The sequence below is a fragment of the Mercenaria mercenaria genome, chromosome 9, assembly GCF_021730395.1.
Source record: "Mercenaria mercenaria strain notata chromosome 9, MADL_Memer_1, whole genome shotgun sequence".
NCBI classification, from domain to species: Eukaryota; Metazoa; Mollusca; class Bivalvia; order Venerida; family Veneridae; genus Mercenaria; species Mercenaria mercenaria.
In genome coordinates this window covers 29,426,134-29,446,381 of record NC_069369.1, presented here as the reverse complement: position 1 = coordinate 29,446,381, position 20,248 = coordinate 29,426,134, and the positions used below count along the sequence as shown (strand labels likewise).

At 34.1% G+C, this 20,248-nt stretch overlaps 2 protein-coding genes across 3 annotated transcripts in view; one reads left to right on the top strand and one right to left on the bottom strand.

The window, feature by feature from the left end:
- The window catches only part of LOC123546806 (putative aminopeptidase W07G4.4), a 68,194-nt gene that overhangs the window by 16,588 nt on the left and 31,358 nt on the right, over window positions 1–20,248 (bottom strand). For both annotated transcript variants that reach the window (XM_045333374.2, XM_045333375.2), the window contains exons 9-11: window positions 16,573–16,658; window positions 15,653–15,757; window positions 14,969–15,044 (exon numbers count right to left, since the gene is read on the bottom strand). In XM_045333374.2, coding sequence (XP_045189309.2) covers window positions 14,969–15,044; window positions 15,653–15,757; window positions 16,573–16,658 — 267 coding nt within the window. The remainder of the gene's footprint in view (window positions 1–14,968; window positions 15,045–15,652; window positions 15,758–16,572; window positions 16,659–20,248) is intronic.
- LOC123546807 (peroxidasin homolog) lies at window positions 8,025–13,514 on the top strand. The gene is made up of 2 exons (XM_045333376.2): window positions 8,025–8,123; window positions 8,979–13,514. Exons 1-2 carry the CDS (start codon window positions 8,072–8,074, stop codon window positions 10,268–10,270), a joined length of 1,344 nt encoding a protein of 447 aa, XP_045189311.2. The 5' UTR covers window positions 8,025–8,071; the 3' UTR covers window positions 10,271–13,514.

Genomic DNA, 20,248 nt, shown 5'->3' with positions numbered 1-20,248 from the left:
ATGATATTGCAAGCTGCAGGAAGTTACTGTGTTAGGTGAATTTAATACATAGAAAATTCTGGCAGAAAGCTGGTCCGCGAATTTGGGCGAAGTCTGCAAGCTTATTTTTGGACGGATAGCTCTATATGATGTAACCATGACTTAGAAGATTCACTGAAGTTGTACAGTTTTAATTGTTATTAGAGGGATTAAGATCAAAGTTGTGTTAAAAAATAGTTCACATAGAGTTATATTATGAAAATCATTTATAAATATTGTATTTAAGATGGTTGACGAAGTGATGTTTTGATATTTAATTTTGGAGTTTTTATAATGTCAATTAACAAAGAAAAAATCTGTGGATAAATTGTATTTGTTTTCTATATATTCTAAATAAGGCTATGTGCAGACTAAATCAAACTATAATTTGCCTTTCAGGGCCATCAATATAAATAGAATAGACATTCAAAAAAAAGATCTTTTAACACGTTTTTTGCAATTTTGTTAAATTCAAATTGAATCATAAGTGTAAAGACAAGTGTACAAAATAGTAATAGGTTATGGACAATTGGAACCATGATAATCTTTTCAAATTCACATAGTACAAAGCTGCATTTTATAAAGTTGGGCATTGTTATTATAATCTGAAACTTTTTTCGCTCAAATTTTTTGTCCTTAAAAGGGAAACTCTGACCTTATACACAGAGAAAAACTAATCTTATTGAAGTTTTGAAGTTTAAAAATTTAATCAAATATCATGCTTATTCCTAGAAGACAAGGCAAAAAGCTAATTGGCATGGAAATAGTAATTCCGTTCACAAAAAGTACCATGGGCTATGGGATACAGTAGTAAGTTGTTAAATAAATTAAAGGTCTATTTGTGCAGCAGTGTATAGCTAATTCTGACTGCCCTTCACTACTGGAATCCCATAGAAACTGCAGTTTAAGAATAGGCCAAGCATTATTTAGATATAACAAGAGTTCACAATTGAAAAATATCTATGAACGCTTTGGGCAGGACAAGTCCAAAAAGTAATCTTGCCCCTTTTCTGATATATCAGGAATCTCAAAATTTGGAGTTTGATGAAAGGAAAAAAATCTTACTTGGTACAAAAAGTTTGTTAAAAAAATCATAAATGAACCATATCATGCAGCTGAAAATGTTAATGGGCCACAATTGCCCAAGAATATCCAAACTTCAATTTCACTAGTGAAGTGACTATTAAAAAGAAGTAGACCATGAATATAAGTAAATCAAATTAGCGAGATGATTTCATTATCATTATTTTAGTGTAAATGTATTTTTAATTTTTTTGTTACATTCGAACAGTTACACAACATATTAACTAGTAATGAGGGAGGTCAAGCAATATTTTTTATTTACGAAACATAAATTTGATTACCTTTACAGCAATATAATAGAGACAATGGACTGTGCACAATGAGTTTTATGGTAATTTCTAGGTACCCTTCACAGAATGGGTTTTTTTTCGATTGAACGGTTATATTTTTCCGTCAACTATTTAGCCAGTGAATTTCAAATTTTCTGATTTTTTCGATGCTTGAAGAGAAATATGGATTTTTTATGAAAATATGAAAAGGAGCAAAAAAAAAAAAAAATAAGGACCAGTACAGTTAATTCTCCAACATGGTAACCTACATGGGCTAAACATGCAAACAGTCTGCCTCTTCTAATGACAGGGCATAATCAGTATAATTGAAAAAAGTATATTAAACTTTTACAATAAAATTATCTTTAACTGATGAGCTTGATTAGCAAATTATTATTTTATGATTAATATATCCTCTTTATTGAATAGTGAATTATAATATTTAAATCGAAAATTTAGACAAAAATACCAAATCTAGACTTGTTATTTGACTTGACTTTTATATTCTTCTTGTTTGCTTCAGCCTGTACATCCTTTAACTTATTTATCTTAGGACAGTACTTTTACAATATTAATTATGATTTAACTTTCAAAATGAAAATAGACAGCACTTTGATGGGAAATGCAAACCTAGTCCAAGACAAACTTTTTCAGAATTTTTAATTTTAGAATGGAATTTTAGCAGTCTAAACAAGGTTCATATCATAGATTAATCTTAAACCGAAATTAACTGCATTTTCCACAAAAGATAACTTAAATATCAACTTTTTTTCATTTGTACTTAGAATTCAATTTATTATCAGTTTGGCAAGTCTATTGAGTCATTCTACTTATGAAGTCTGTGTAATTCACCATACAACAAAATTAAACTATTCAAAAGTAATAAATTTTATAGTACAAGTAAAGACTATAAGATTGTATGTTTCCATTATGTACACGTGAGTCTTACAGACTAGTCTTGACATAAATATTCCTATGTTCAAGGATTACTTTGAGCATCAATGTTAAGGAAAATATATCAAACTTTCCATGACATTGAATAAAAAGCTTATACATATACACATCATTTTTATTACAAAATCTGCAAAGGCATATTTTATTTACCTTCAAGTAACTTTTTTTTTTATTACGAGGTGCAGTGAATAATGCATATATTATTCATAATTTGAAATTTTAAATGTGTGGCAAAATTTAAAAATTGTTTTACATAATCTTATGCAAAATTTGTCTAATGAGCAGTTATTTATACTTGTATAACACCTTTTAGGTACTGTTACATGCTAAATTACATAATATAACTTCTCCAACTACTATGAAGCAAAGGAAAAAAGTATAAACATTACTGTCAACTGAGGAATGCATCAGAGACATTTTTTGGCCTCATTATTCATCACAATGTACAGTTTCAATTTTAGATCATTGACAAATACCCAATAATAAACAAACAAAAAAATTATGGACATCTAAGTGTTAAATTAAATCTATTTTTCAGGTATAGCATCATATGTGTATATAAAGTATCAGCACACATGAAATAATTGAGACATGTTTAGTGATCCAATGTATTGTGTTCAAAGATTCCATCCAACAGTTCAAAGACATGTAAGTATACTGGCATTATAATATATATTACTATAGTAATATACTGTACACACACTACCATAATTCTAGTTCAGTTAAAAATTTTCCCCAAACATGACTGAATGTATCTACCGATTTCCAGCAGGACCCATAGCAGGTTTTATAATTATCCCCCTTGTATCAAGTCCAGACCAATTTAATTATATATAATGGTTAAAAAGTACCAAATTAAGTAATCACTTGGCAGTCAACACAACTTGGGATGTCAGTGCAGTAACTGGTAGAAATCAAACTTGTTACTATTTGTACAATAAGAGCAATGCATAAGTCCAACCTATTAATCACTAACCTAAAATATTGAAAATATCTGTCTGCTTCATTGGAACCTTGTTCTACCAACATTTGAAATCAAATTGAGAAATAAAGCTTCGTGAAAATGCAACAAGTAATGTTATTACTTGCTTAAATCTGCAGTGTTGCCTGTATCATAAAGATGCACTACTTTGAATACCGTGTAAGATATTAATATTTTTTGGAAACTATGAACTATGGACAATACTAATGAAGAAACTGCTTTAATGGTTTAATATCTATTGATTCATTATTTCAACAGGTCATAGCAGTGAAGCAAATGGTGGCAAATGATGGCTTTGTGGTGGTTAGTGAAAAACTGTGGCAATCTACGTTGGTGGTGGCAAACACTAACAGAAAATTTCTGGACCAGCAGTGACATGAAGTTGATGAAATAATGACATATTTTACACTGTACTGAATATGTAATTGCCAAAATTATTTAATAAAAAAACGTTATGGCTATCAGTGGAAAACATTGATATACTACAATAAGAGTGGAACTGACATTTTAACACTATTGTTTGTACTATTATACATCACCTAGTTCAAAATTCTTAAGCATTTTTGTTATATTATAGACTTTTGGCATTGAAAAACATAGTTATTTAAAGACGTAATAATATCGTTATTGTTCTAAATTAGTTTAAATGCTGACTGATTTAAGAACAATCAAAATAAAAGGTTGATTTACATTTATTGTTTCATTTTTATTGAGTGACCTTACATTTAGATTTGTGATCACTTTTCTGTCTGTCCATAAATCAGTATCAGTCAAAAATGATAGTCAGTTCTTAGATTTTGAATTTTTTTGTAAATTAAGGGTATATTTTTACTTCTGTTATTGTGTTTTAATTTTCTTTTAATGTTCTTTCATATGCAGACCTAATGGCAGGATTTTTTTTTAGGAACTTTCAATTTCGGCAAGCTTGCGCAAGCTTACAGCAAGCTTGCAAATTGAAATCAAATACAAGGGCCTGCAAGCTTGCGCAAGCTTGCAACAAGGTTCCAATTCAAAGCTTGCAGCAACGTTCATGCGCATAAGCTTGCGCAAGCTTGCAAACTGAAATGAACTGCAAGCTTGCGCAAGCTTGCTGCGAGGTTCCAATTCTGAGCTTGCGGCAAGCTTCATCTGCAAGCTTGCAACAAGCTTGCCGCAAGCTAAAAAATAAGCTTGCGATTTTGGTTTGGGAGGAAGCATTGAGTTATCAGTGCACCAATTTTCAATAGTGTTTATGTCAGCCTGTAGTGTTTTGTGTACTTCCGTTATTGATTTACCCATGGCAGATATTGTTGTATCATCTGCAAACATGTCAATTGATGATTTACCTGTGTGTAGTGGAAGGTCATTGATATACAGTATGAACAATACTGGCCCCAGAACAGAGCCCTGGGGTACACCAGCAGAAATATCTTGGGCAGAAGATAGCTGACCAGCTACACAAACTTTTTGGGAACGGTTCTCTAAATATGATGATAACCATGCTATAGAAGATTCACTGAAGTTGTACAGTTTTAATTTGTCTATTAACAGAGAGTGATTTACTAGATCAAAGGCTTTGGTCAGGTCTAAGAAAATAGTTCCAACATAGGAGTTATTATTTATAGCAGTAATCCATTCATCAATTATGTTGGTGAGGGCAGTTTCACAAGAATGGTTTGAACGAAAGCCTGATTGTTTTGAATGGAGAAGATTATTTATTTCTAGGAAGTTTTTCATTGGAATCTGGTCAATTCAACAAAGGAAACAAGATCTTGTGGTGATACAAGTTGTGTGCAAGTTTGGTTAAATTCAAATCATAAATGAAGCTGCTATTGTGCAGACAAGGTCAAACTAGCTGATTTTGGCCCTTTCAGGGGCCATAACTCTGGAACCCATTATGGGATCTGGACAGTTCAAGAAAGGAACTGAGATCTTATGGTGACACAAGTTTTGTGCAAGTTTGATTAAATTCAAATCATAAATGAAGCTGCTATTGCGCAGACAAGGTCAAAATAGCTAATTCTGGCCCTTTCAGGGGCCACCACTCTGGAACCCATGATGGAATCTGGTCAGTTCAACAAAGGAAACAAGATCTTGTGGTGATACAAGTTGTGTGCAAGTTTGGTTAAATTCAAATCATAAATGAAGCTGCTATTGTGCAGACAAGGTCAAACTAGCTGATTTTGGCCCTTTAAGGGGCCATAACTCTGGAACCCATTATGGGATCTGGACAGTTCAAGAAAGGAACTGAGATCTTATGGTGACACAAGTTTTGTGCAAGTTTAATTAAATTCAAATCATAAATGAAGCTGCTATTGCGCAGACAAGGTCAAAATAGCTAAGTTTCAGGGGCACCACTCTGGAACCCATAATGGAATCTGGCCAGTTCAAAAAAGGACCCAAGATCTTATGGTGATACAAGTTGTGTGCAAGTTTGGTTAAAATAAAATCATAAATGAAGCTGCTATTGTGCAGACAAGGTCAAAATAGCTAATTCTGGACCTGCCCTTTCAGGGGCCATAACTCTGGAACCCATAAAGGAATCTGGCCAGTTTAAGAAAGGAACCAAGATCTTATGGTGATACAAGTTGTGTGCAAGTTTGGTAAAAATCAAATCATAAATGAAGCTGCTATTGTGCAGACAAGGTCAAAATAGCTAATTTTGGCCCTTTCAGGGGCCATAACTCTGGAACCCATAATGGGATCTGGCCAGTTCAAGAAAGGAACCAAGATCTTATGGTAATACAAGTTGTGTGCAGGTTTGGTTAAAATAAAATCATAAATGAAACCACTATCATGCAGACAAGAAATTGTTGACGGATGGACGCACGCACGCACAGACGACGGACGGCGGACGAAGGGTGATCACAAAAGCTCACCTTGTCACTATGTGACAGGTGAGCTAATAAACAGAACAGATGCAGACCAATGTACTATTTCAAATTAAAGATCAAATACAAGATGAATTTCATTTATCATTTCCAGTTTTAGTGTAAAATTGTATTTTTTTAAATTCTGTTTTTGTTTGTTTACATTTCGCCAAACATGTGCACACTGCCATGACCTCTAGACTGGATGTTCATGAGGGAAGGTCAAGCAAGTTTTTTCTGTAACGTTGACGAAAGCATAAAATATGTTGATAATCTCAGCAATATGGAATATTGAGACAAGGTGACTGGTGCACAATGGAAGATAAATTATCGCTTGTTAAATATTCTAGGTACCCATTCACAGAACTTCGCGTTTAAGTTGAGAAATTTACGATTGAAACGGGTTAGTATATTTTCCCGTTCATGACCATGGTTCTTATAGAATACCTAGGGGTAAGGTATAACATTGTACAGAGGCATTTTCTTTCTGATCTGGCGCCAGTGCTTCGAAGAGATAGTAGGGCATTTTTATTGAAAAGTAGTGAAAAGTGGAAGACAAACACAAAAGGAGGAAAAGGTAGGACCAGCCTGACAGTCTGAAATGTCTACCAACTATGGAAACCATACATGGGCAAACATGAGCAAAACAATATGTCCCTCCTCTCTGAAGAAGGGCATAAAATCATTATACACTAGACACAAAAAGTAATACCTAAAACTTTTACAATCAAGTAGGACCTTGATCTTTAACCTGGGGATCTGGGCCTTGCATGCAACAAGTTATTTTGTTATGGTTAATTAATATCCATCCTTGCTTAACTTGATGGTGTTGAATATCAATCGGTGAAAACAAAAACTGATTGACTGGACAAGAAAATGACCTAAAATCTTAGCTTGTAAGTTTGACCTTGACTTTTAAGCTATGCTTCTTGGTTTTGCTTCAGCCTGTAACACATCCTCTTAAACTTATGTTAAATGTTTGAGGACCAGTACTTTAAAATGCATCTAGCATGGCAATGTAACTGATTAGCCAAAACTGGACAGAAAGACAGACAGATGGAGAAAGTGAAAACCTATAGTCCAAAAAAACTTGTTTTCAACCACTTGTTTACAAAGATAGCAAAGAAGATTAAGCATATTTCTTAAAAAGATAGTTACATCCAGTCATGGTTACATCCTGTCACTGGATACTTACGAAACATTACAAAATCTCTTCCTCCTTGACAAGATAACTAACAGATCATGTAAAACTTTTTTTCTTTAAAAATCACTCTACCAAAACAAAATTCAGTTCAATCAAAATAGAATGTGTGATTCCTGATCACTGAGTCAGTGTCAGCAACAACTACTGAGTTATTTTATGATCTTTTCAATAATATCAGAGTGTTGGACTAGACAAGAAGCAGACTCTAAAAATCTTTGATCCAAAGTATGACCGTGACCTCCGAGCAACAGACCTGTGCCTTGCACAAAACACATCATCCCCTTTTCAAAACCAACACGTTGATGAATGTTAAAGAAAAGTAGATCCTAAAAACTTTTGACCCTTACATGTGACCTTGACCTCCAAGCTACAGACCTGTGCCTTTCACAAAACACATTATCCCCTTTTCAAAACCAACACGTTGATGAATGGTAAAGAAAAGTAGATTATAAAAACTTTTGACCCTTACATATTTGACCTTGACCTGTTAGCTACAGAATCATGGTCTGCATTGTTTGCCATTCAGTCAGTATCTTTTTGGTAAGCACCCCTTATAACAGTTACTGCTAATGTCCAAATTGAAAGATGGACAAGTTCATTATATAAATTTAGTAGGATAAGGGTTAAATAACTAAAGCCCAAGAACCATTTATACTGTGATGGCCTTACGTAATAAGATCTGATACTGGTACAATACCATTCATTTTACAAAATGCCTTCCGTTAGGTTAGGATTTATAGTTTTATTCTTAACACTAGTGGCAGGTAATTTATGTTTTTAGTATTATTTTCAGAATTTAAGGTTTGTAAATTCAACTAAATTCATAGTAAATTGAAAATTTCTTTTAATAATACTTCTTAATATATATCAATTTAAATAACAAATATAGCTTCAAAACACAAGGCATTTACATCTTTAAGATAAAAACGAAAAATATCCTAAAATGATTTGAAAAAATGTAAAATGGACTTCACCAATTTTTTATAAACCTTTTTTATACTTTTTTTCTGAAAAAAAGTTTAACTCTATATCTCAAACTGCTCAGAAGCAAAACTAGACTTCTTTCTTGTGAACAACATAAGCAATCTGCATGGGCACTGAACATACCAAATAAACCACTTAGAACTAACTCCTTTTTGTTACTTCTCAATTTAACCTTTAGCCTGTTGGCAGCAAGTGATTCTGCCTATGTGAACAGTGCTGACCAAGATGAGCCTGCACATCCAGAACTTCTTTAAAGATTTTCTAGTTTTACCTCTGGTGACCCCTAAAAGGGACCAAGTAGAACCATTTTAACAAACCAAAGGGGGGACCTTACAAGATGCTGCTGACTAAATGTGGTGGCAAGCAATTAATTGGTTCATGAGAAGAAGTTGCATTAATGTTTTTTCATTTTTTAGCTCTTATGACCCATCAAATGGACCATGCTGAACTATCTGAACAAACATAAGAGAAGTCCATGCAAGGATATCGATGCTTCTGACCAAGTTTGGTGAAAATCTATCCTGTGGCTCAAAAATAAGTAAACTGAACATCAAATTATTATGTTATGATATAGACTATATTTATATTATATATGTTTTAAAATCCATTTATTTTTATTATTTATTTTTATGCAGGTAATTCAGGAGTTTTACATATTTCCTTCAATGGAAAAGATATCAGTGACCTTCAAGAAGGTGAACCAATCAGAGTCATCGAGGGTCATGACCTTTTATTTGACTGCTCATCCAGCTATGCAAACTCAAGTTTCGTCTGGACCAAAAATGACAGCCTCTCCTCATTCAATCAGAGGAAAAATATTACACAGGTACAAGTGACTGATGGGGGAATCTATAATTGCCAAGCAACAAGTTTTGACGAAAGAAATGACTATGAAATAGTTGAAAATAAGTCTATTTCTGTTAAAATACTTTACCCACCATCATATCCTATGGCTGGACTGGTTTTCATTGACAGACCATATTACGCTCTTCACGGAGAAATTATCACTCTGAGTTGTAAGTCTGAAGCCAACCCCGAGCCAAATTACCAGTGGCGGAGAGGTGACGTAACCGGACCACTATTATCAAGAAATGCAAATTATCGCTTGACTGTCGAGTCATATATTGTAGACTATCACTGCATTGTAAATAACCAAATGGTTCCTACAGTAGGTGAAGCAATTACCACATCCATTACAAATAAATTACAGATAAGGGTCAATGTAAAGGCATACATACTTCAAACTGAAGATGGTATTTATAGAACTGTCAATGAGGGTGATTCCATAACTGTCAAATGCAACGCATATGGTAAACCTCCACCAAAAATATGGTGGACAAAAGCTGGCGACAACAACTTTTATATGGAAAGTGACCATTTGACTGAAAGGTCTGTAAGACGGCACTTCGCGGGGGATTATTTCTGCAATGCTGAAAACAGTGTAACTGCGTCAAATAGAAGTCGTATCACAACACATTCGAAACAAAAAGTTCATATTACTGTAAATGAAAACAATATCGGCAATGATTCAAGTGATGCCAATTGCTTAAATCAAGACAGCCTGGAAACAATGGTTGAGGAAGAAGATTCTAAGAACGTTGCTTTATTCATTCTTGCTGCCCTCGGTTGGCTTGGATTTGCCTCCAGCATGCTTATTCATATAATTATATGCACGAAGAATAGAAATAAGAGACGAGATATTGCTAACAAAGCACGATCTATTTCAACGAGCAAAAGTAATGAAACTCTTTCTTCCACATCCTCTTTTCATAACTCTGGCATCTCTGGTTCATACAGCGATTTAACAAAGTATGATGAAATGAAGCCCCGAAGCTTCAGTTTAGTGAGTTCAACAAATTCTGAATCCTCTAATATGACATCATTGTCTACTGTGTCTTCATGCAATGCTTTTTTACCTAACAATTAAAGGGAGTTATTTACAACCTGAAAGTGAAATCTGAGAACAGAAAAATCTATGAAATTGGAATCCATTTGCCTAAAAATAATCAATTACAAATTAAATAGATTCAGTTTTGAGAACTAGATAACTAATGCACTGACACAATTTACATTTTATTTTTGCTTTGATAAAAGTGTTGTGGAATGGGATGGTGATATATTATCTCCAAACAAAAAATGTTTTAGTTTTAATTCAGACTTTTCGACCAGAAAAGCATGAGAATTTATTTATTTTATTAGTCAACTAGAAATGTGTCCATGGGACACAGATGCCCCCACTACATGACATTACAATGACAATTTTTTCCCAGGTCAGGGGCCATAACTCCTACAATACTGAATAAATCCGGACGCAAAACCCCAGGTGCACAACAGCACATGGTGACCAACATTCCTGTAAACTTTGGTGACTCTAGGTCAAATACTTTTGGAGCTACGCGCAACACAACATTAAAATGACCAATTTTTAACTATATCAGGTGCAATAATTCCTACATGACTGAATGAATCCGGATGTGAAACCCCAGGTGCACAACTGCACATGCTGACCAACATTACTGTAAACTTTGGTGACTCTAGGTCAAATACTTTTGGAGCTACGCATGACACAACATTAAAATGACCAATTTTTAACTAAGTCAGGGGCTATAATTCCTACAAGACTAAATGAATCCGGACGCAAAACCCCAGGTGCATAACTGCACATGCTGACCAACATTTCTGTAAACTTTGGTGACTCTAGGTAAAATACTTTTGGAGCTATGTGCGACACAACATTAAAATGACCAATTTTTTACTAAGTCAGGGGCCATAACTCCTACATGACTGGATGAATCCGGACGTGAAACCACAGGTGCACAACTACACATGCTGACCAACATTCCTGTAAAGTTTTGTGACTCTATGTCATATACTTTTTGAGCTAGGCGCGACACAACACTAAAATGACCAATTTTTACAAAGTCAGGGGCCATAACTTCTAAATGACCGAATGAATCCGGACGCGAAACCCCAGGTGCACAACTACACATGCTGACCAACATTCCTGTAGAGTTTTGTGACTCTACGTCAAATACTTTTGGAGCTAGGCGCGACACAACATTCTGGGAAGGACGGACGGCAAATCTATATGCCCCCCCCCCCCCAAAGTGGGGGCATAAAAAAGGGGAATTAATTCAATCCTTAAATTTGTGTGCAAACTTAGTGATGTGTACCAGCGATAATAATCTTATTTCATGCAGCTTGCTGGTAATATCATCAGTTAGCTCTGTGAAAGGTCAGAAAGTTTTAACTTCCAATTTATTTTCTCACTTTTTAACCCTTACCCTGCTAAATTTCTAAAATGGACTGGTCCATCATTCAATTTGGGCAATACCATTTATTATTCCAAGGGGTGTTCAATGAAAATTTACTGACTGAATAGCGAACAGTGAAGACCATGATCAGCCTGCAAAGACAGAATCATTTGCCACCACAGGCTAAAGGTTAATGTAGCACAACACATCCTAATTAAATGGCAATGCAGTTACATGTACACTGACTGTGACATAATTACTGATTGATATTAAAAATGCAAGTAAAAAATTGAAGAACAACAGAGCATGGGGGTATTAAAAGCATTGTTGCAATATCATAGCACCACAGCTTCTTTGATATAGAAGTCAAAGCCATACATTGGAAAGTTAAGCTGGTCAAATGTGATGCAGCCACAGTGGCAGATCAGGGCAGGGCAGATATGGGACATGAGCCGCTCAAACATTATCAAAATGCACAAAACTATGTGGGAAACAAAACCTTGCTTTTCATTTTTTTTTTGTGTGTGAATTATAAGAAATCTTTTTTTACAACAGAAGCATACTTTAGGGTAATGTTTCTCTAAACTGGTAATGAATGACATCATAGCTCGTTTTTTTTTTTTGCTAAAAATTCAAGTATTGCTGTATATTATTGAAATATTGCTGTATATAATTCAAATACTACTGTATATAATTGAAAAATTTCAGTAAATGATTGAAATGTTGCTGTATATAATTCAATTACTATTCAGTTACTACTGTATATACTAGTAATTGAAAAACGTCAGTAATGATTGAAATGTTGCTGTATATAATTCAATTACTATTCAGTTACTACTGTATATACTAGTAATTGAAAAACGTCAGTAATGATTGAAATGTTGCTGTATATAATTCAAATACTACTCAGTTACTACTGTATATACTAGTAATTGATAACGTCAGTAAATGATTGAAATGTTGCTGTAAATAATTGAAGTACTGCTGTATATAACTGAAATATTGCTGTATATAATTAAAATACTGCTACATATAATTGAGTGTTGTATATTATTGAAATACTACTGATAACAGACATACTGTTGTATGTACAGTTGAACTTCGTTAACTTGAACTCGACGGGACCAGCAAAATTTGTTCAAGTGATCGGTTGTTTGAGTTATCGAACAAAATTCATTATACAGGGATTTTTCCGGGACCTGACGACGATTTCGAGAGTGGAGTACGAATTATCCGAGTTTGAGTTAATGAAGTTTGACTGTAATTGAAATATATTGCTATATATTATTGAAATACTGTTAACATTATTATGAATACTGATGTGTATAATTATTTGTTTTTGTGTTTGTTTGGTTAAGAGTCACAACGGCACAATCTAGGTCAAATGACGACTTTTCCAGCTTCATATGGTCACACAGGAGAGAGGCATGGACAGGCACCTGGGTAGAACCACCAACCATTCAACAGAGCCAGCCCGATGGCTTCCTAACATGAAGAACTCTACACCCCAAGTGACGTTTCAAACCAACATCTGTGATTCGTATTCAGTATGTAAATGACTGCTGCATGTAACTGAAATACGTCCGCTGTATATAACTGAAACACTACTGCTGTATATAACTGAACAAGAGCTGTCCGTAAGACAGCGCACTCCACTATTAGGCAATTTGATAGTTAAATGAATTTATGTCTCAATAAGAGACCTCTACTTTAAAAGGAAGATACACCAAGAAATAAAAAGACCCTACTACTCAGAGCGGTTAAAAGGTCAAGTATGGAAAAACAGTCCAAGAAACTACATGCACATAAAGTATAAAGACTTTGCTAAACTCAAATTATATTTCTATTTATTTTTTATTCATTCTTATTTTATTTATTATTATAGCAGATGATGATGATAAAGATACATTTTAAGTTTCAAGTCTTTGTCTTACATTGTACTACCGGTAAAGTTATATCCAGAAAGCAAAGATTGCCAAAAACCTTTAAGTATGAAAGGAGCATAATTCTGTCAAAATATGATTAGAGTTATGGGGATTGTAACCACATATGCAGATGATGATTATAAAGAAACATTTCTAATTTCAAGTCATTATCTTTTAAAGTACCAAAGATATGTCCATAAACGAAGCTTTCGAAAAAATTTAACATGAAAATAATTCCAAGTATAACAACTTGGTGACCTTGACCTTGGGTATAATGGGCCCAGCCCCTGTACATACTTTGTTTGTATGTTGGACAATGTTTATGTGAAGTTACAGTAAGGTATAAGCAATAGTAACAAAGATATGACAGAAAAACAAAGGTTGCTGAAAAACTTTAACCAAGAAAGCTCACACAGATGCTGATGCCGAGGTAAGTAGAACAGCACCCCTATTCTCCGAATAGTGGAGCTAAAAACTGGTTATATAACTGAAACACTACTGCTGTATATATATGAAATACTGCTGCATATAGCTGGAACACTACTGCTGTATATATATGAAATACTGCTGCATATAGCTGGAACACTACTGCTGTATATATATGAAATACTGCTGCATATATATATGAAATACTGCTGCATATAGCTGAAAAAATACTGCTGCATATATATATGAAATACTGCTGCATATAGCTGAAACACAACTGCTGTATATATATGAAATACTGCTGCATATAGCAAAAACACTACTGCTGTATATATATGAAATACTGCTGCATATAGTGGAACACTACTGCTGTATATATATGAAATACTGCTGCATATAGCTGGAACACTACTGCTGTATATATATGAAATACTGCTGCATATAGCGGAAACACTACTGCTGTATATATATGAAATACTGCTGCATATAGCGGAAACACTACTGCTGTATATATATGAAATACTGCTGCATATAGCGGAAACACTACTGCTGTATATATATGAAATACTGCTGCATATAGCGGAAACACTACTGCTGTATATATATGAAATACTGCTGCATATAGCGGAAACACTACTGCTGTATATATATATGAAATACTGCTGCATATAGCGGAAACACTACTGCTGTATATATATATGAAATACTGCTGCATATAGCGGAAACACTACTGCTGTATATATATGAAATACTGCTGCATATAGCGGAAACACTACTGCTGTATATATATGAAATACTGCTGCATATAGCTGAAACACTACTGCTGTATATATATATATATAGCTGAAACACTACTGCTGTATATATATGAAATACTGCTGCATATAGCTGAAACACTACTGCTGTATAGAATTGAACTCCTGATGAGGCCTGAACCTAGAGTTGTGAGGTGAAAGTAATTCCAATTCAACATTATAAAACCACTAAGAAGTTCCCTAACGTATAACAAAAGAAACATACCTGATCCAACACTATTCCTGACCATTGACATACTTCCAACAACTTTGATTCCCTTTGGCTTCAGTTCTGACAATGTCTAGAAAAAAGAAAACAAGAGTATTTGCTTTAAACATATCTTATTGCTTTAAATAAATAAAAGCAAGAGCTGTTCATAAGTTTCTAAGAGCTATAACTTGGCAAGACTTATCTAACTAAATTATTTTTATTACAATTTGTTACAAACTGAAATTTTATCAAGGCAAATAAAGCCTATAATTTGAATTAATTGCAAGCCAATTCAGTTAAAGTTTGTGTGCAACTAACTATTAAGCTTTTCTTACCTGCTAAAAAGGTTTGTCTTAGATGGGCAATCAAATTATTGAAATACGTCAACTGAACTTGTACTATGTGAACATCTATGTTAAGTGTACATCTTATATCTATTTAGTGAATACAAACAAGAAATGCTGCAATACAACAATACCATGTTGCCATCATTTGACCTTGACCCTAGCAGCCCCCTAAATACAACTCTAGCTTAGATTTTCATATAACCTTGCTATACGCTGTGTCATTCCTCGCAGATTACTTACAGATTATCCCTTTTCAAATATGACTTGACACCTTAATGAAGGATAACACTGAAAGTGAATGACATAAAGGTCAGTTTACAGTTACATCAAGTGCTACTTTACACACACTGACCTTGAAGAAACCAGCCACAGTTGCTGCTCCACATTTGTCTCTGTGCATGCCTGCCATGACCCCACCAGCTTTGATGTCGGCTCCACCAGTGTCGTATGTTATTCCCTATATTGTAATTACTGATATTAGCACCTGTGAGCAAAGATAACTCAATCGACTTCCAGGCTGTAATAAGCCTTATTTCACAATAAATTTGTCTTTGTTTGGTTTAACCTTAAGCCTGCTGGTGGCAAGTGATTCTGCCTTTGCGTCCAGTGCAGACCAAGATCAGCCTGCACATCTGCGCAGTCTGATCATGGTCTGCACTGTACGCCATTCAGTCGGTATCTTTTTGTTAAGCACCCCTTTTAACAGTTAATGGTACTGTCCAAATTGGAAGACGGACAGGTTAATTATAGAAATTTAGCAAGGTAAGGGTAAAAGTCACACCAGCTTAGTTTAAGGTCATGAGGCTACTTTCCACCTTTGCATGAAGGAGGAGGACCCCAAGTGTCCTTCCTTGGATTATTTCAGGCACCTGGGTAGAACCAGCAATCTTCAATAAGCAAGCTGGATAACTTCCTGTCATGTTCTACTCCAAGCAATGTTTCATACCCACAGCAGTGTGGGGGTTTCCCATTTAAGGAAGATTTCTTGATTGATTTAACTTCAAATCATTGTTCCTCCAACCCCAAGTGGAGAAGTTGTCAGTGATAGCAAAAGTCTTTACTGGAAAAACTGAAGAGAAAAAATTACTGTCCATTTTTGTAAATACTGATTGGCAAAAAAACTAAAACATAGTAAAAAACAAACCACCTAAATTGTTACTTTAGACCTCTTAACATCTTCACATGAGATGCAAAGGATTGAAAAATATATATTTGACATATATATGTATATATTACATCATATATTTAGGAAATGAAGGACTTATAATGTACCTTTCCAACTAGAAACACTGTCTTTTCGATAGTACCTTCCCCTTCATACGTAAGATATATCAATCGTCCCTGGTGTCTGGGTACCACTAAAATAACAAAAAAAAAAGATGTATCAAATCTTTAGAACTGTAACAAATAGAAACCCCTGCAGTCTTTTCCTTACCTTACCTTTATAGTTATTTTGTTACTGTTACAAAAAAAAGTTTATTGATAAAGTTGAATATAATTATAGTTATGTATGTAAATATCATGTAATCACTGTAATTATACCGGTAGTTTTTTAAACTTTGTTTTGTTGGTTTTAGTATTGTTTTTCGACAGTTTACTTCAGTTACGTACTGCAGTCCCACCACAAAAATAACTTCCCAACATGAATCAGAGTACAGAATGAATGACCTTAGTGAATGAATGACCTAAGAGAATGAATGACATTAGGAAATGAATGACCTTATAGAATGCATCTTTAGGAATGAATGACCTTAGAAAATGCACCTTTTGGAATGAATGACCTTAGAAAATGCACCTTTTGGAATGAATGACCTTAGAGAATGCACATTTTGGAATGAATGATCTTAGAGAATGCACCTTTTGAAATGAATGACCTTAGAGAATGAATGACCTTAGAGAATGAACCTTTTGGAATGAATGACCTTAGAGAATGAATGACTTTAGAAAATGAATGACCTCAGAGAATGAATGACCTCAGGGAATGGATCTTGGAGAATGAATGACCTTAGGGAATGAATGACGTTAGAGAATGAATGACCTTAGAAAATGAATGACCTTAGAGAATGCACCTTAGGGAATGAATCTTGGAGAATGAATGACCTCAGGGAATGGATCTTGGAGAATGAATGACCTTAGAGAATGAATGACCTTAGAAAATGAATGACCTTAGAGAATGAATGACATTAGAAAATGAATTAGCTTAGAAAATGCACCATTTGGAATGACTGACCTTGGAGAATGAATGACCTTAGAGAATGCACCTTTTGGAATGAATGACCTTAAAGAATGCTCTTCTGGAATGAATGACCTTAGAAAATGAATGACCTTAGAGAATGCACCTTTTTGAATGAATGACCTTAGAGAATGAATGACCTTAGAAAATGAATGACCTTAGAGAATGCACCTTAGGGAATGAATCTTGGAGAATGAATGACCTTAGGGAATGGATCTTGGAGAATGAATGACCTTAGGGAATGAATGACCTTAGATAATGAATGACCTTAGAAAATGAATGACCTTAGAGAATGCACCTAAGAGAATGAATGACCTTAGAGAATGAATGACATTAGAAAATGAATTACCTTAGACAATGCACTGTTTGGAATGACTGACCTTGGAGAATGAATGACCTTAGAGAATGCACCTTATGGAATGAATGACCTTAGACAATGCACCGTTTGGAATGACTGACCTTGAAGAATGAATTACCTAAGACAATGCTCCTTATGGAATGAATGACCTTAGAGAATGAATGACTTTAGAAAATGCACCTTAGGGAATTAATGGTCTTAGAGAATTAAAGACCTTAGAGAATGAATGACCTTAGAGAATGAGTGACCTTTCAGTCAATTGACATAGGGAATGATAACCTTATCCAGAATTCAAACCAAGAACCTTCTGTCTGAAGTCTAGGCTCTACTTAATTATCAAAGCTGGGCAAGCAAAAATATGTAAATGCACCTTTGTTTAGAAAACAGAAAATACAAGAAACATGATCTAATGTTTATCATAAATTATACAAGCTATTAAAAACATAATTTACATAGACTATAAGAATAACATAAACTTTATAATTCTACATAATAATGTTAAATTTTCTATTTACACAAAGAAATAGCTTTATTCAAAGGAAATAAAATGTATATACTGTGCTGGATCAGATGTAATACATATTCAACAAGGACATCTTTCCATGAAGACATTAAAATTTTTGCATTGAAATTGAATCAATGTTGTTTTTTTTGTTATTACGAATGTTGATAAAACACCTCATTCAATTAAAAAGGAGCATGTTGTAGAAAGAATTTAAATGATTTTGAAGGTACTTGCTGCAGGTTGGTCTATAAAGTTAAGTCTTGTTAAACTTTACATTACCATATTAACAAAAGGCTCAATGACAACTGCTATCTGTTCTTTCTGAATCGAAACAAAACAGTTATTTCTTATTTCTTTACTTAACCTTTAATCTGCTGTCGGCAAGTGGTTTTAGCTTTGCAACAAGTGCAAAACAAGATCAGCCTGCACATCTGTGCAGGCTGATCATGGTCTGCACTGTTCACTATTCAGTCAGTAAATTTTCAGTGAAACCCCCTTTGAATAAGAAGTGATACTGCTTAAATTGAATGATGGACCAGTCAATTTTAGAAATTTAGCAGGGTAAAGGTTAACCTTTAACCTGCTGACTGTGACTATGACAAGGCTATGTACTGAGAGCTCATAAGTTTGATCCCAGGTTGACATGGATGTCCTCTGTAATGATCTGACAGAAAACAGCAGACATCAAGTCATTTCTTTTCCACATTTGATTCATGTGTAGAAGTTGTTAAATACTTGTGAGGAACAGGTAAGTCCTGGCAAAGAAATTTAGGTTAGTCATATAACTGACGTCAAACACAAACAAAGGCAGAATCACTTGCCTTTGGACCAAATCTTTATTGAAAAGTCTGACAAACTGTTTTGATTTTCATCATTTTATCTTAGATTTTAGTTATTGGAATTGTTTTGAATATTTTTCAGAGACTTAATGCTAATTTGAGCGATAACATGAAAAAAATACAATCCAAAATGAGAAAAGAACATTTGAATTTTTTTCCAATAGTTACTTGATTTTCATGGGAAGTGATAAATGTAGCACTAAGGGAGGTAATAACTGCTGAAAGTTTTTTCATTCTTCTGAAAGAATATGACCTCATTACTTTAATTACAAAAATCGCTTGGTAACAATTTTGCTTTTTTTTTTCAATCAGATTCATCTGGGATTTAATGTTTTACTGTAAATTAAATTTTGTTGGATGAAAAAAAAAATGCAAATTACACTTCTTTTTTTGTTTAATCTGCAGCTGTAATTAAAAAAAAAAGTCATTTAAATTTAATGCAGTCCACAGGGTTTCAGAAATTCCATGTCCAGAGCCCGGGGGCTACCAGAAAATTTTGTGGGGCAACTAAATTTTTTCAGAGCATGCCCACTGGGCTACCTTGAAACTCTATATCGAGTAGCCCAGAAATTAATACTCTAATCTTCAAACATAATTTTGACAGTTGTCTGCAGTGATGGCTGGGAGGTCTAAGGTGCTGGTTCTTAATGATGCATGTTCTTGTCAGGGCTGCAGGTTTGTTCCACACTGTGGGCGATCTGTTGTGTTTTTTTTTCAAATGTAATATTTCTAGTATTTTCATATTCTTTTTAATGATATAATCTCAAGATAAAAAAATTATTTGAAAAAAAAAAAGATCACCCACAGCGGGGAGCGAACCTGCAGCCCTGACAAAAAACATGCAGCATTATGAATCAGCGCCTTAGACCTTATAATTTTATGAGATAAATTGTATTTGATACTGCCCTAAAAACTTTGCAAGTTTATAAAAACTGATTGATATTCTTTTTACGATAGTGTCATGTTGCAATAATTAAAGAAAGAAGAATTCCCAGTTTACATAGTTATCTTCT